The sequence below is a fragment of the Pelobates fuscus genome, chromosome 5, assembly GCF_036172605.1.
Source record: "Pelobates fuscus isolate aPelFus1 chromosome 5, aPelFus1.pri, whole genome shotgun sequence".
NCBI lineage: Eukaryota > Metazoa > Chordata > Amphibia > Anura > Pelobatidae > Pelobates > Pelobates fuscus.
The window spans coordinates 270,011,934-270,027,724 of NC_086321.1; the positions used below are offsets into that span (position 1 = coordinate 270,011,934).

Genomic DNA, 15,791 nt, shown 5'->3' on the forward strand with positions numbered 1-15,791 from the left:
TTAGGTATTTGTACATATAGAACAATAAAGGTGTCACGTTCCAAAAGTGGAGCAATCACCATAGAGACCAGTGGGATGTTTTTGCAGATTGCTATACTAGAAAATTTGCTTCACAACCAGGGATAAAGCTCACCAAGTCTGAGTTATAATTCAGTCCAGGATTATGACATGCTGTGGAGGACTTGCATAGAGGATATTATAGTGCACACGATTTCAAAAAGAATCGGGAATGTAGATAACCGTAAACCCAACAATTGCCGATTTATGTATTAGAATCTAAAGTAAGCAATACAGATTTTTCAACTACCTAAAGGGGGGGGGAGAGGAACATGTGTTCCAATTGATTACCGTAAACACCATTGAGTAATAATTTTATCAAACAGTGAAACATTACCTTTTGTATATACCTATTTTTATTTAATTTATAGTTCGTTTTAGAAGGTGCTAATTAAACAAAATTTCAATTACTTAAAATATTATGTTGTGATGTACTGCAAGTACCACTATTAATTAAGTCAGTAAGTCATTAATATAGTGCTAAACAAGTAGAGACGAAGATACAGAGGTATCTGCCGATGGTAATCATTCTTTTATGCATAGGTATAGACCATTCACACAATAAGATATACACTATAGAAGTGATCAGACCGCATAGAATGAAAATGTTGCAGTGTAAAACACCTAGATTATTATCTAGACAGAAACTTAAATGTCAAATAAATAGGATGCAACATTTTAGAACAACGGTTTATAGGTGCATCTAAAGATTTCTTTCTTTTTGAACAGCCCTAACCTGAAGAGTAGTACAAAGACTGAGTGCAGGACAACCAGAAAAGGAGCATCTTTTCCAAATTTAAAAACATTTTTCCCTTCTTCTGTGCAAAACGTTTTACTGTAAATACAGTCATTTTTGCAATGTGCTGACACTCTATAGTGTAGCCATTATATGGCCTACTGAATTCCTGAAGGTCAGAATTGCTTTGAATATTTATATTTTGGCTCATTTAAGGCAAGTAACGAGCGTTAAGATTTTTTTTTTTGTATTTTTTTTTCTAAAATGCCATAGTTTCTAAACTAGACCCCTGAGGGTTAATAAGCAATGATTACAATAATAATAATAAAAAAAATACAATTAATTTAAAAACACAGATAATTAAAGATGATAAATATTATGTGCACCATGTAGCATTGCTACATTCATGAAGGTAATTTTTTTTTATCCATAAAAATAAAATAGACATAATATCTGTCTGGAGGCTTTTCTTGCATGATACATTCAGGTGGCTGTAGGTAGCGTATAGTCAATAGCTGCCTGCATTGTTGCGCACATTCTTGATTTCCAATTCAAGTTGACGGATTTGAACATCTCTTTGGCTTATTTGTTCCCGCAATCTGCGGATTTCTTCCTGCTGTTTGTAGAACATCTGCAACAACTGCGGAAACAAAAGAGTTATGAACATGGTAAAAATCAAACAAAGAAAAATACCATACAGCCTACATTGGGAAATACTATCTCTGGCACTGTTGGATTTCAACAATTGTGGAACTTGGATCACAAAACCTTGGGACTCACTGGAGACATATACTCACTTACACAAGCACTGCTCATCTGTGAATGACAAACAGTGAACAATGCTACTTGAATGCACACACTCATATCCATTGATCGGATTAAGAAGCTACAGTAATACATCTACGTGTTATATTAGTCATAAACATGTACATGCCTCCCAGGATTAGCTAAGCAATCTGAGACGTTTTCTGGTTGGAGTAATTATCAATATCGATCGATTATCGCACACTCTCTAATACAGGGGAGCACAAAAGTAGATCCCCAGATGTTTTAAAACGACAGCTTCCATGATGCTTTGTCATTCTAAAGGCAGGCAAAGCAACAAAGGGGTTGTAGTTCTACAACATCTAGGGGCTAGCCTTTTGGGCACCCTGCTCTAATATACAATAAGGGAGTCCGTGAAATGTCCATTAACATATTTTCAGGCAATCTGTGACTTGAGTCAAAATTCTACTACAGATATTTTCTTTTTACTTTATGATTAAGCTGTTTAATACAGTGTTTTTTAATCTTTGTTCACAAGACTGGAGTGACCTGGTCTGTAGATCGATTTCGACTATATGTGCAGTTTAATGCATTTTCCAAACATTAGCCTTTTTGGCATTAGCATTTTATGTTGCACAGAAATTAACCATACCTCATTTTCAGTCTTGGGTGGTGGACACTCAAATAAGTCAAAACCATTGGATATTAAAGAATTTCTATTTTCCTGCATCCTTCCTGTTCTCCTCTTTCCTCTGTCTTCTCTTATGATCTCTGTTTTGTATTCAATCTCATACAGTGTCTTTCCAGCAGGCCTTTCTTCATGCCGTGTTTCTTTAGCAGAAAGCTTTGGTTCTTCCTTAGTAAATTCCACTTGGGAGGATAAGGATTTCGATCCTGGCCGTAGCGACACCACAATGGGACCTGAGAAAGAACAAACAAAATTGATGCTCCATTTGTTCTAACCAAAGTGAAGTAAAGTATTGTTTACGGAGTACATCAAATATAGTGTGAAAACAAAATTTAGCTTAAAGTGACACTGTAGTCCCCTAGAGTCCCTCTGCCTCACCTGCCTGGTGCCTTCCCTCCCCCCGTGGCAATAAAAGGGTTAAAAACCTTAAAAAAAAAAAAAAAAATCACCTTGTTTCACCAGGCTCCCTGTCCTTTGCCGAGAGAGAAAATAATGTGCATGCACGCGAGCACCATTGAGTCAATGCTTTCGTATGCCGGTTTGATGCTGGTTGTCCTCATGCAGAGCAGTGACTAGACAGTGACTAGATGAAGTCTTAACACTGCAATATAAACATTGCAGCTTCTATGAAACTGCAATGTTTTAGATTGTAGGGATACGGATACAGGGACACTGCACCCATACCATTTCAATGAAATAAAATGAAATGGTCTGTGTGACTATAGTGTCCCTTTAAGGTGCCAAATAAAGAGACTAAACCAGAATTTCAAGGCATTTACTTACAGTGGAACAATTAAACCAAATATATGAAAATGTGCTGGTTGCTTGAACCGAACCACCTTCCTTAGCATCGCATGTCAAGAAATGTATTTCTGAGTAAAAATCCTTGCAATATCTACAGAAATGGATTCACTTAGCATTTAAATGTGGCAAAAAAGAGCTAAGCTGGGAATAAACAAGAGTTGGAAAATCTTTTTATTTTTTATTATTATTATTTACACAATTTGAGGTCTAGTGAATAAAGTGCACAAAATTGCTTACACACGTCCGAGTAATCAGACTGATTCTTAATTTCATGATTTTTTTCTTCTCTCATTTGAGAGCATTGTGACAACTACGTCTTCCTTTATCCCTTGCTCATTCTTTGATCAGGCTGGGAAAATAATCGTCTATTCTCAGAAATGTACACTGCATTAAAACATTGTTACATTTAAACTTTAATTTGTACTGATAATTTATTAATTTATACAGCTAACAGTGATAATATTAAGCAGTGATATTAAGCAGTCATGTCATACATCATCATTCTCCTTTGAATACTATTTTCTGTTTTAAATATTTCTATAATAAACATCAGTGATGAAAAATAAGCACTGCAATAATTTTTCTGTGTAAGCAATGTAAGATGAAAAAGCACTGTATGGAATAGGCTATCATGCCATTTAAATGGGAACTGACACTTCCAGGGCCACAGACCACTTCAATGAGATTAAGTGGTCTGGGTGCAGTGGCCCTGTCATTTAAGTCCTGCAATGTAAAACACTGCCGTTTTGAAAATAATATTAATAAATAGTATTTATATAGCGCCTTTCCCCCAGTGAGACTCAAAGCACTCTTCAGTGCACGCTCTCGCAATTTACCGAAATCGGCAGCTGCATAATAGATATTATTACCCAACTGATGGTACTCATTTTATCGACCTCGAAAGGATGAAGGGCTGATTTGACCCTGCCTGGATTTTAACCTGTGACCTGATCTCTAGTGGCGGTCTTTCTGATGTGAAGCTGCCACACCCAAACAGACTTGGGAGGTCTGAGGATCTTCCCAGAATTTGGCCGGACAAAAGTCTCAGTAGGACTTCACTGGAAATCGCAAGTGCCCGATTACAGCAGACGGTGAAGGGCAGCCTTCAACTCCATCTGGCAGCAATGGGAGAAACTGATCTCAAATCGCTTCCTCCTAGCACTTGTGAAGGACAAACCATTTGTTGGTATCTAGTAGTGTGTGTTTGTGTACACTGTGTGTGTTTTGTGTGACAAAATAGAGCCAGCAAGTCAAAGGACTTCAAAGTCTTGTTTTGGCACAGTGCTGCTAGAAGGGTCGCCTGCCCCTGCTGCTATAGTTGAGTAAGACTCAGTTATGTGATGTTTGATGTCCTCACACATTGCATGAGGATGCTGAACGTCCTCGAATGCAAATCACAGGGAAGCATTGGACTCAATGCTTCACTATGAGAATCATTTGATTGGACAGGCCTGGCACTTCCCTAGGAGAAATATTGAATTGGGTGAGAAGACGGACAAGATAGTCTTGAGGAAGATCATGGGAGGCGGAGCAGGGGCCTCTCTGCACGGAGTCAGTGGCAGCCCTGAAGAAAAAGTAAAACTTTTTTTACTTTATTCAATTTATGGGGATCCTAAATCTAAATACGTAGTAGAAAACACTATAGTGTTAAGATTGCATGTTTGTATTCCTAATACTATAGTGTTCCTTTAATATTATGTTTGCTTATACCCTACATTTAAACAACAAATAATTAGAGTGGCGCAAATATATACCTTAAGGGAGCTTTAAGAAAACCTATAAATGCAGCAACCTACAAGGAAACCTGATAAGATCTTCCAAAATACGTGAAAAAGCCAAAGATGTGGGTGCGCAAAGAATATAATAAAGTGTTAAATCTAATCAGAGTTCTAATATAAAACTCTCCCAGAGATATTATACAGAATGTGTGAGTAAATATTTTAAACACACAAATTTTACATATAGTGCAAAAAAAAAAATGGATGATATACTTACACTCCTTAGGAGATAAGACCCAATGGCCTAAAATACATAAATCCTAAATAAAAACTAGTGCAATATAGCCAAACCATCCCCTCTCCATTCTTTAAAACCCTTTTTAATACCTATAAAAATTAAACCTGTGGGGTTCTGGTTGTGTATCTGTGTATATGTTCGATCAGAAAGAACACAAATTAAATATTAAATTAGAGAACATATTACGTGTCATAGTAATAACATTATATATCTATTACAGTGCCCGTGTAATTTACAGTACATTGGGAGAACAACACGCCCGCTCTATAAAATAATTTGCAAGCATGTCTACAATATACACAAGGGTTACACTAATCATAGTGTCTCTTAACATTTTAGACAGATACACAACCAGGACCCCACAGGTTTAATTTTTATATGTATTAAAAAGGTTTTTAAAGAATGGAGAGGGGGTGATTTTATTAAGGAAATTGGCCAAAAAGAAATGAGATGGATCTATCATATAGAAACCCTGACCCCTGCTGGCCTGATTATAGATTTTTGACATATACTCATATTTATCTTTTAGCGACAACATTTTTTCCTTCCACCCCCACCCCCACTCCCCCTTTTTTAATCCTATTTTTTTTTTGTATATTAGAGTCTTTTTATATATATATATATTTTTTATGGTTGAGATGACTAGCCCCCTTTTTTCATACTTAGGGGACCCTGTATGTATTCAATTAACGGGACAATTAATGGGGCATTTTATCTATTATCTCTCTGTCCTCCTATATTTAGGATATAACATACTTTTTAGACAGATATTTTATATTTATGTATTGTCTTTTATAGGTATATGTGTCCTTCTGAATGATGTTATAACTGTGTTATTTATTTAATGGCTTTTCTTTCTATAAGTATTTACTGGGGAACATACCCACTTCTTTATCTTGATGGAGTGTTTTATGTATGGATTCTGAATATGTTCCGGAATTGCTGATGTGACTTTACACCATTATACATTATATGCACTTGGCACTTTCAGAAAAAAAGACGCCGTGACTGGCCTGATACCATATATAAGCACACCATGGAAGCACTCACTACAAGTTTGAGAAAGCCTCGAGAGGCGGGGCGAAACGCGTAGCTACAGACGCCGAACCCGGAAGTACCTGCACGTGAAAACAGAGAGAAACCGGCTGGGATTTACAGCGAGAGAATGCTTGGGCTGTATTCTGATCGATGCCCAGAACTTTGACCTCCTCTATGTGCAGTGAGATTTTACTTTATGTTTATTTGTTTTTATAAAGATTAAAGCATAATACTTCAAGGCTCTGGTGGGTAATGAGTGCATCTTGGATTCAACGATCTCAAGGGTCTGATCCTTCCTGTGCCTGAAAGTCCGGAGTGGTTCTATAACCACTCCAGAATTGAGAGTGCAATTCCTAAGAGCATTTATATTGACATCTCTCTATTTGGCTATATTGCACTAGTTTTTGTTTATGATTTATGTATTTTAGATCATTGGGTCTTATCTCCTAAGGAGTGCAAGTATATCATCAATTTTTTGCACTATATGTGAATTTGTGTTTTGGTTCACAGTGTGTTTTACATATTCACTCACACATTCTGTATAATATCTCTGGGAGAGTTTTATATTATAACTCTGATTTCATTGACACTTTAAATATTCTTTACCCTACATTTAACAAATCTGTTTGTGAGGTATGAAAAAGAAAATGAAATCCAGAAATCCCCATCGCTGTATTTAGATCTAGCCAGGAACATGGTATGTGGTGGTGGAAAAACAAAGAATATTTTGGTTGCTTCTCCAATGCCTGCCTATCCTGGCTGGGCATGGTTTGGACAGTAATTTGATGTCATTGCTAAATCTTTAGTATACATATAAATTCAACTGGAGCATTACATGAAAAAAGGTTAACACAAGCTACAGGCACTTGCCAATGTTCTCTTCAATGATGTAGCTTTCATAGAAGTGGTGGTTCCCCTTTAATCAGGACGTAACATTACTACAGCTCAATGTCGCATAAGTTCAACGAATCTGCCTGGATCAATACAGAACATTTATTGCAAACGCCAAAAATATTACAGGTTGTTTTATTTGAAACAAAGCACTGCACAGCTCAGTTGCTAAATAACAAATATTGTTCTGTTAAGAGCCTCTGGAGGCTAATAACGAAGCAAAATACCTAGCTGTGAAAGTCACATCTACTATGTATTCCCACATGCGCCATCGATGTCACATGGACAGAATGATCGGATACACCACCACTAGGAAAACAACTGACTTAACTCTGCCCTAGACTTTACGGCCTGTTTTGTCACGGATAAAATTGGCCTTACAGGTGACCTATAGCATAAAATGGCTGTGGCTTTTTATACCTGTTCCCTTATCCTTTCTTTCCAAAAAATCCCGCCACAGTTTTTGGATTTCTCGACTCAACATTTAAAGTAATCTTTTGATTGATAGGGACTTGTGCTAGAGACTTTTTAATTTCCTTGTCACACAAAGATCTATTATAATAAAGCAATAACAAGAGACATGGCCCGTAAATCTGGTGTGTCTGCGGCTTGCAAGACACTTTAGCAGCCGTAAACAAACATAACATTATATCTAAATAAAAATGGCACTCATTCAACGGTGGTAAGAAAACAAAACAATTGTGAACCACAAGAGATTGTCTCATTTTAAATCAACCATGTTATTAGATTGTAATCTAGTATTAACCATAGAAAATCTCAATAAATATATAAACATCAAACATGTTTGTTTGTCAGCCTTTATAATTCCCAACTCATCATCCAGTAACTATCCATGAAATATTATGTACATCCTTATATTCATAGTATGCTGACATGTTTCTTGCTACGGATTGTTAGTCTCTGATATTTTCTGAACTTTTTGCATGAAGATAGAGTTAGTTCCTGTCGCAACAGTTGCATTCGTTTTATTTCTGGACTTTGGCTGGGGTGTTCCAAAATGTAGAGTATCATCATCATCTTCTTGATTGCAAATATAGACAACCTCAAAGTATAAATAATCGTTTCTTCAGTCAATATTGATATTTAATCAGAAAATCACATATAGCCATTAACTTCTGATTAGTGACCGTCACATGCTCTATGAATTCCCCTACGGAAGGGAGGAATCAAATGGATAAGAGAGAACATGGGAGATAGGCTATTCATTCTGAGAATAGATTTCAAATCCTGAGACAGGTTGATGAGCAAAATATATATTTTTTTAAAACTGGGAACAAGAAAAGGAAAAAAAAAAAAAAAAAAGACGAAAAGAAGATTAAATGTTCTCCGGTAAAAAAGAAGAATAGATGTAGGGCAATAAGAGCGGGGTAAAGAATTCAGAGGCAAAAAGGAGGAAGAGTGTAGGTAAACTTGGGTATATAATCTATAAAAAAAAAAAAAAGTACTTACAACAGGACAACAATCTGTATTAGGCAAAGAATAACAATTCTTAAAAAAAAAAAAAATGATAAGGTTTGTGGTAATAGAAAGGGTATATAGAGATTGGAGGATAAAATAAGTTTATAGGAAATTAGAACAGTAGGAGTGGAGATGGCACCAGGGGGAACACTAGGGAACATCACTGCCATGAAGGGGTGTACAAGGTCTGCAACAATCTCTAGGTAAATGGTTCTTGTCAAAGTAACATGCCAGGACCTGAGGTATTCCAGCAGAATAAAGCATAACACTGCTTCTGCCGGCCTGCCATCTCTTGGCCAGGTAACAACACACATGCATCCAGCCAGCCACCTGATCTAAGAGAACAAATATAGATTTAAAACAAAAACACTATTCATCAGGCCAGGCAACCTTCTTCCACTGCTCCATGGTCCAATTGTGATGTTCACGTCCCCAATTAAGGTGCTTTCAGCGGTGGACATGGGCATCCTGCTGCATATGGGGCTGCATAGCCACAGACTGGTCAAACAGTGATGCATTATGTGTTTATGGCCGGTATTAGGTTTTGCAGAAATTTGAGCTACAGTATCTCTTCTTTGTGATCGGACCAGATCGGCTAGCCATTGCTCCCCACGTGAAACGTGACCGGGATGCTGGTTCATCCAGTTGTCCTCCCTTGCATCACTTCTGATAAATACTAACCTCTGCATACAGTAAACACCCCACAATACATTTTGGAGATGCTCTCAACCAGTCATCTAGCCATCACTATTTATGTCAGGGTATTTATATCGGCAGACATTTTGTGCTATGATAGAAATTAAAATGTACATTGTCAGTCACTCTGAACAGAGTAGACTCCATTTTGTTATTTTCAAGTTAACAAAAGTCACAAGATTTCTATCCTTTCTGTAAAACTAACCACTTTGCCAGAGCTAAAGGAATGCATAGTATATACAAACCTGTTGATAAGAAGTGATAACGGCGGATGGACAGACTGTCTAAATGCTAATGGAATATAATCAATTCTAAACCCAGACATTTGTGACAGAGAAGATTAAATAATTTAATTTTACTTTCGATATTGTATAACGTCCCATTGTAAGTTTAGGGGTCATACTTAGTTATAACTGTCATATTAGAAATTGTAGCAGAATTTGCCAGACACATAGTCTGAAGAAAGCCCAAAGAAACTGTTTGATCTGACAGAAAACTTAAGTTATAGACAACTATAAAGATAAGGTAAACAACGTCAAAATAGCCACCAGGAAAAGTTAACTCTTTCCTGGATAGGTAAGTTTAGTGGGACGAGACTGCCCTTTATAGACCAAATACTTAAATTGTTATCTGGAAGGTAACCACACCTCCATAGATTCTATTGGTCTATCACCTAGTGACGAACAGTGAAGACAAACGCAAGAGGGGTATGCAGAGAAAGCAAGAGAGTGAGCAGTCGGGGGCAAAGAGTTGGAAGCAGGCTAAGTCAGGAGACAGAGAAAGAGACCCATGACATTCAAATTCCTGAGAATACCTACTAATCTGATGAAAATATCTACTCAACTGGTAAATAAGCTGGATTCATTTAAATAATATAAATTAATTAAAATTTTCTAATAGCATGATATATGACTGGATAAATCACGATTAGATTTCGATATTTAGAAATCTTAGTTGCTAAAGAAATATATTATTAAACTTTCTATTCTGCAGATAGAAATGAATAATTATGTATTTATGTGACATATCACATGTTAGCATATCGTGATATTTATCCAGGTGTATTGATTTGCTCTAAAATAAGATAAAATATCTGTTTAGGCAAGTTAAAAATTCTGCTTATAGAACATAGTAGATTACTCTTATTGGATGGTTCCAGGAAATGACTAATGAACTGGTTTAAATGTTATTTTATTTTAAATCACATGAGAATAGGTCTTAATTACTTAGGAGGTCTAGCCAGCATTGAAAGGGTTATTTTAACTGTCAGCTAAAGTTTTATGGCCTTAAGCTGCAAAGCTGTGTGTAAGTTTCACTTTCGTTTCTCTGTGAAAGACAGTCATAAATCTTGTCTTAAAGGGACACTCCAGGCACCCAGACCACTTCTGCTCATTGGAGTGGTCTGGGTGCCAACTCCCACTACCCTTAACCCTGCAAGTGTAATTATTGCAGTTTTTTTTAAACTGCAATAATTACCTTGCAGGGTTAAGTCCTCCCCTAGTGGCTGTCTATTAGACAGCCACTAGAGGACACTTCCTGCTCTATAGCACAGGTTTTCTGTGCTAGAGCGTCGCTGGACGTCCTCACGCTGTGTGAGGACCTCCAGCGTCGCTCTATTCCCCATAGGGAAGCATTGAAATTCATTTTCAATGCTTTCCTATGGGGTGTGCTAATGCGCATGCGCAGCATTGCCGCGCATGCACATTAGGTCTCCTCGGCCGGCGGGCGAGATCAGTCTCTCCCACCGGCCGACGTAAGCAGAAGGAGGAGCGGCGGGGGAGGAGGAAGCAGCGACGTGGGACCTGTCGCTGCTTCTGGTAAGTCACTGAAGGGGTTTTCACCCCTTCGGCAACTGGGGATTGGGGGGTGGGAGGGAGAGGGACCCTCCAGTGCCAGGAAAACGGATCGTTTTCCTGGCACTGGAGTTTCCCTTTAACCATTGGAAGATGTTTTTACATTACCATATTGTATTGCATACTATGTTATACTAAATATTCATTGATTATTGTCACGCATGTTACTTATTATTATTATTTAAATTGTCACAATAAACTGCATCTATTTTTATAACAAATTGTGATTTTTATTTATATGGAATACATTTCACTTACACGATAAGGATCTTTGGGATCTGAGAACTGAACTAGTGGGCAATTCTCAACTGTTTACTATTATTATCCCATAAATATCCCCACATTTATATATATCAAAGTCGCTGTTTTTTTTCGTTTACCTATTTTTCCTGCTTCCAACACATGAATTTCAAAAGCTGACTGTTCAATTGCTGCCTAAAGTATCCCACGCCTTGACAGGTGCCATTGTAACAATATAATCAAAGTTATTCACTTCACCAGTCAGTGGTTTTAATGTTGTGGCTGATCAGTGTTTAATCTGTGCACTATCCCAAACGGTCTAGCATATGAAATTATTATGGTTGCCATCTTGGAGATGTAGGAATTCTCCAGGAATTTATTGGACCTATGTATCAAATATATACCTACCTAACTGGAGCATGGTCTTGATCATCCAGGCATTAAGTGGGTGGTATCTAGGGAAATCCTACAGGCCACGTTTAGAAATCACTAGCCATCTTTTTTTTCTTTTTCTTTAAATTACTGGCTATCTTTAATGGTTTCAATACAAGCCTAACTCTTTCAGGCAGCTAAATCCTCTTCTATATTTCATTACTTTGCAGGATTGAAGTTATATTGGTTCTCCAAAGCGCTGACCAATTTTGTGCGTATATACTTGGTTTTATATTCTTTCTTATAAATGCTCTAAAGGGGCAATCTCTTTCACAGACATTTAAGAAGAATGCAAGAAAAAAAATAATTTTAAATTAAAAAGGAGTAAGTGCTCAGATAAGGAAGGACAAGGCAAGTATTTCAAGATATCCCCGTCTGACCTCTATTAATTCCGCTTAGCCATTCATGTGCAGTGAGGGATGGCTTCGATCCAGCTGTCATTGGGTAGATGTCGTCCTGGTACGATTCTGACTGCAAAATATAAAAGAAAAAGAATCCCACAAATAAAGCTGCATCATTGTTCACAGATAACATTATATTATTAACATCATGATTTATAGGAGCTATTACAGCCAATTTGTCACATTTGTAATAATAGCATTTTTTAAACCAGCAAATAAAAAGTATCAGTTTTCTCAAGTTACTGTATTTTATTTTCCCAACAGATGCTTTTTTTCCCTTCAATATATATATTGATAATTGAGAATGTAGCTCACAGCCTTCTGAACAGACACAGAAAGGGCATTTAATAAAAATCAGTTTACGCCTCTTTTGCTCAAACTCCAAAATATGTCTCTATTAAATCCTTTACAAAATGCTTAGACTGTGTTGGAATTTAATTGAATTGGAATATCATTGAAATTCCAAAGCAGTCAAAAAATTACAAGACAAAGTAGGGGCGGATGTGGGCTCCTGGCGGATGAAGCACCAGGAGATGAAGGTTAAAGATGGATGTGCCTGCCGGGGACAGTATCAAGTAAGTGTAACCTCTATGTCCTGCACATCAAGCAATGATATCAACATTGCTGCTTTAAAGTCAATGGTACTAATTCCCCTTATTAGACAAGATTGTCAGAAACAGGCAGTATCAGGGCCAGCGCATGCAATTATGCTGGAAAACCTGGGCATTTAAACTGCGCACTACCCATTTCATCTGGGTAAGTAAAAACTATTTATCTTTAAAATTTAAATTAATAAAATATTAAAACAAATACCCTAATTCCTTGCCAGATGTGTCCCGCACTTCCCCAAAAAATAAATATATACAAGAAACCCATAGCATAGGTTACAACTGTAAAGGGATTAACATATATGATATTATTCAGAGAAATATGTTATTTAAATCCTTTTTAGAAAATTTATATGAAATTGTGCTTTTTGAAATTTATAAATACAGATGCCAAAAGTATTCAGAAAACGTGGACTTACCCGTCTAGGGACAATCATGGACACGGGCTCAATCAGACCTTTTATTGCAACTAACTTGTAGAATCTGAAGATTTCACAGGAAGACACATCCACACCCCTCTTTGGAAGAACACCTAGAAATGATGTGCAGAGTTAAAAAACAAAAACAAAAAGAATAAAAAACAAAAAAACACTATTCATATCCATCAATTACCATATCTGAACATCACACGTGTCACGATGCACCCTGATATAGAGTTGGAACTGTCTATTTACATAAAGCGAAAGGGGACTCCTTTAACTTAATAGAACAAAAAGGACAGAGAAAAAATAATACAGGCCTATATATTATATTATATATATATATATATATATATATATAAATAATAAAACTTTAATTATACATCTAGAAAGATATAGTAAAGTGTACAAAACCATATAAAGACATAAAATTGTGTTATTGCATATAAGAGACCTACCAAAAGACCAGAAACCAAGAAAAGACCAGAAACCGTTTTTTGCCACCCCCTGGAAAGTGCCACCCAATGCAAGTGCCTTGTTTGCCTCACTGCAAATATGTCACTGGATGAGATACCAAATGCAATTCCCCTCATTGAAGTGGCTATCGTATCTGAAGTCCCCTGTCACTGTCAGTCTATTCAGCATTAAACCGTTTCTAAAATGTTCATGATTAAAGAGAGTCTCTAGGACAAATCACCAATCAGGCGTGGGACCTATAGTGGGTCGGGTTTCTGATCTGGGGACTTAATTCCTATGAAATAAATTGGTTAGTTCTACTTATTAAATGGTGTGTTATGTTTGGTGTAATTTCATTAAATTTTTATTTTTCATTTCCAGATGCTTGATCTATGATCTAAAGCAGGGCTGCCCAACATGTATATCCCCCAGATGTTGTAGATCTACAACTCCCATGATGCTTTATCATTCTAAATGCATGCAAAGCACCATAGGGGTTGTAGTTCCAAAACATCTGGGGATCTAACTGTTGGGCAGCCCTGATCTAAAGCTTTACACATGGTTTAGGATTCAAGTTGCAACCCAGTGGCTTCCTGCCACATACACCTCTAGCCGCCATTACCTGGCTTAACCCCTTAAGGACCAAACTTCTGGAATAAAATGGAATCATGACATGTCACACACGTCATGTGTCCTTAAGGGGTTAAAGAGGTTACTGTGACCCCCTCCTGAAAAATTAGTTTTTCATAAAGATAGTATCTTTAGGAAACCCTCATACTGACTGTGTTGGTATTTTCAAGAGATATACTGAGATAAAGTAGAGACTGGCAATTGTAGACACTGAGCGAATCTACCACCGACTAAAAGTATCAATATCCCCAGCCGTCACCAGTGATGGCTGCAGGGAATTGACTTTATATCTGGAGGACACACATGCGCGAGTGTTCAGCAGTGACATTGGCTCCTGGCACTGAAGAAGTCCCACCCACTAGGTACAGGTTCAGGTCAGTAGAACTCACCTGTGCCTGCCCAAGCCTAGGGGTAATTGTTCCATTTAAGCAACTTCGTATAATGGAGGATATCAAGCATGCATACTGGCTAAAACCACGCTTTTTATTTGTAACCTCCTATACTCCTACATATATATATATATAGAGGGCTCAAAAGCAACTCAACTTGCTTGATGATACTTATTAGATTCTTAGGAAGTTTAAGTACAACAATTATTATACAGCAGTCATAGGTATCCTGGTAATCCTTATTCATTTGTTGTTTAGTTAAAAAAAATTCTAATTCATGAGCAGGTGTCATTTATTTATGTTAAATATCGACCTACAAATGAATCTTTAGAGCAGTGTTTCCCAACCCAGTCCTCAAGGCACACCTACCAGTCCAGGATTTAAGGATTACCCAGTTTTGTCTAAGGTGTTTTTTCTTTTTTTTTCTAAAAACACCTTAGACAAAACTGGGTAATCCTTAAATCCTGGACTGGTAGGTGTGCCTTGAGGACTGGGTTGGGAAACACTGCTTTTGGAGCACCCTCCTTCATAGTGCAAGTCATTTATTTGTACAAGCTTAATGATGGTTTATTTTGTCCTTGCAGCTATGAAACTTTAGCCTCCATGTTTGTCCTCCAAATGCCAGAGCTGAAAAGGCTCGCACTGTGCATCTGCACAGCAACAGCCTTTCAGCCAATCGGGTAATCAGGAGAGCTGTGCTGAGCGCGGGAATCCTGATTGCCTCAGATTTTTAAAATGGCATCATTGATGAGGACTCTATTTCTGTGTCTGCCACAGATTTAGTGGATGCCTCTCTTAAAGGCAGCCGCATCAATGTTAGAAAGCTCCATAAGAGAGATTTCCTTGCCAGGGATCTATCCTCTTCATCTTCTGAGGAGGATTTGGTCCCAGTTTTAAGTAAAAAGAATAAAGGAAGGCGGGTGGTCTCTTCCGCCAGTTCCTCGTCTGAGGAAAACTTCTCTGCTCCTCCTTCCCCTCATACTCGTTTGAGTAAGCGTAAAATTAAGGGGACAGGACCCCAAAAAAGGAATAGAGTGTTTCCCTCGTTTGAGCACCAGAAACACCTTCCAGAGAAAAAGGACAAATCTCATTGAAGGTTAGATAGTCCTTCTCCTTCCTCTTCTAGAGCATTCGCTCACTCTTCCTCCCAAAGCCGTTCCAGTTCCAGATACGCCTCTCCAGATATAGACTGG

At 37.5% G+C, this 15,791-nt stretch overlaps 1 protein-coding gene across 2 annotated transcripts in view; it reads right to left on the minus strand.

Annotated features, from left to right (window-relative positions):
- Positions 1-243: 243 nt before the first annotated feature.
- Positions 244-15,791, minus strand: part of CORO2A (coronin 2A) — a 197,608-nt gene continuing 182,060 nt past the window's right edge. For both annotated transcript variants that reach the window (XM_063455291.1, XM_063455290.1), the window contains exons 9-12: positions 13,124-13,236; positions 12,076-12,166; positions 2,211-2,479; positions 244-1,433 (exon numbers count right to left, since the gene is read on the minus strand). In XM_063455291.1, coding sequence (XP_063311361.1) covers positions 1,302-1,433; positions 2,211-2,479; positions 12,076-12,166; positions 13,124-13,236 — 605 coding nt within the window. In that variant the 3' untranslated portion in view covers positions 244-1,301. The remainder of the gene's footprint in view (positions 1,434-2,210; positions 2,480-12,075; positions 12,167-13,123; positions 13,237-15,791) is intronic.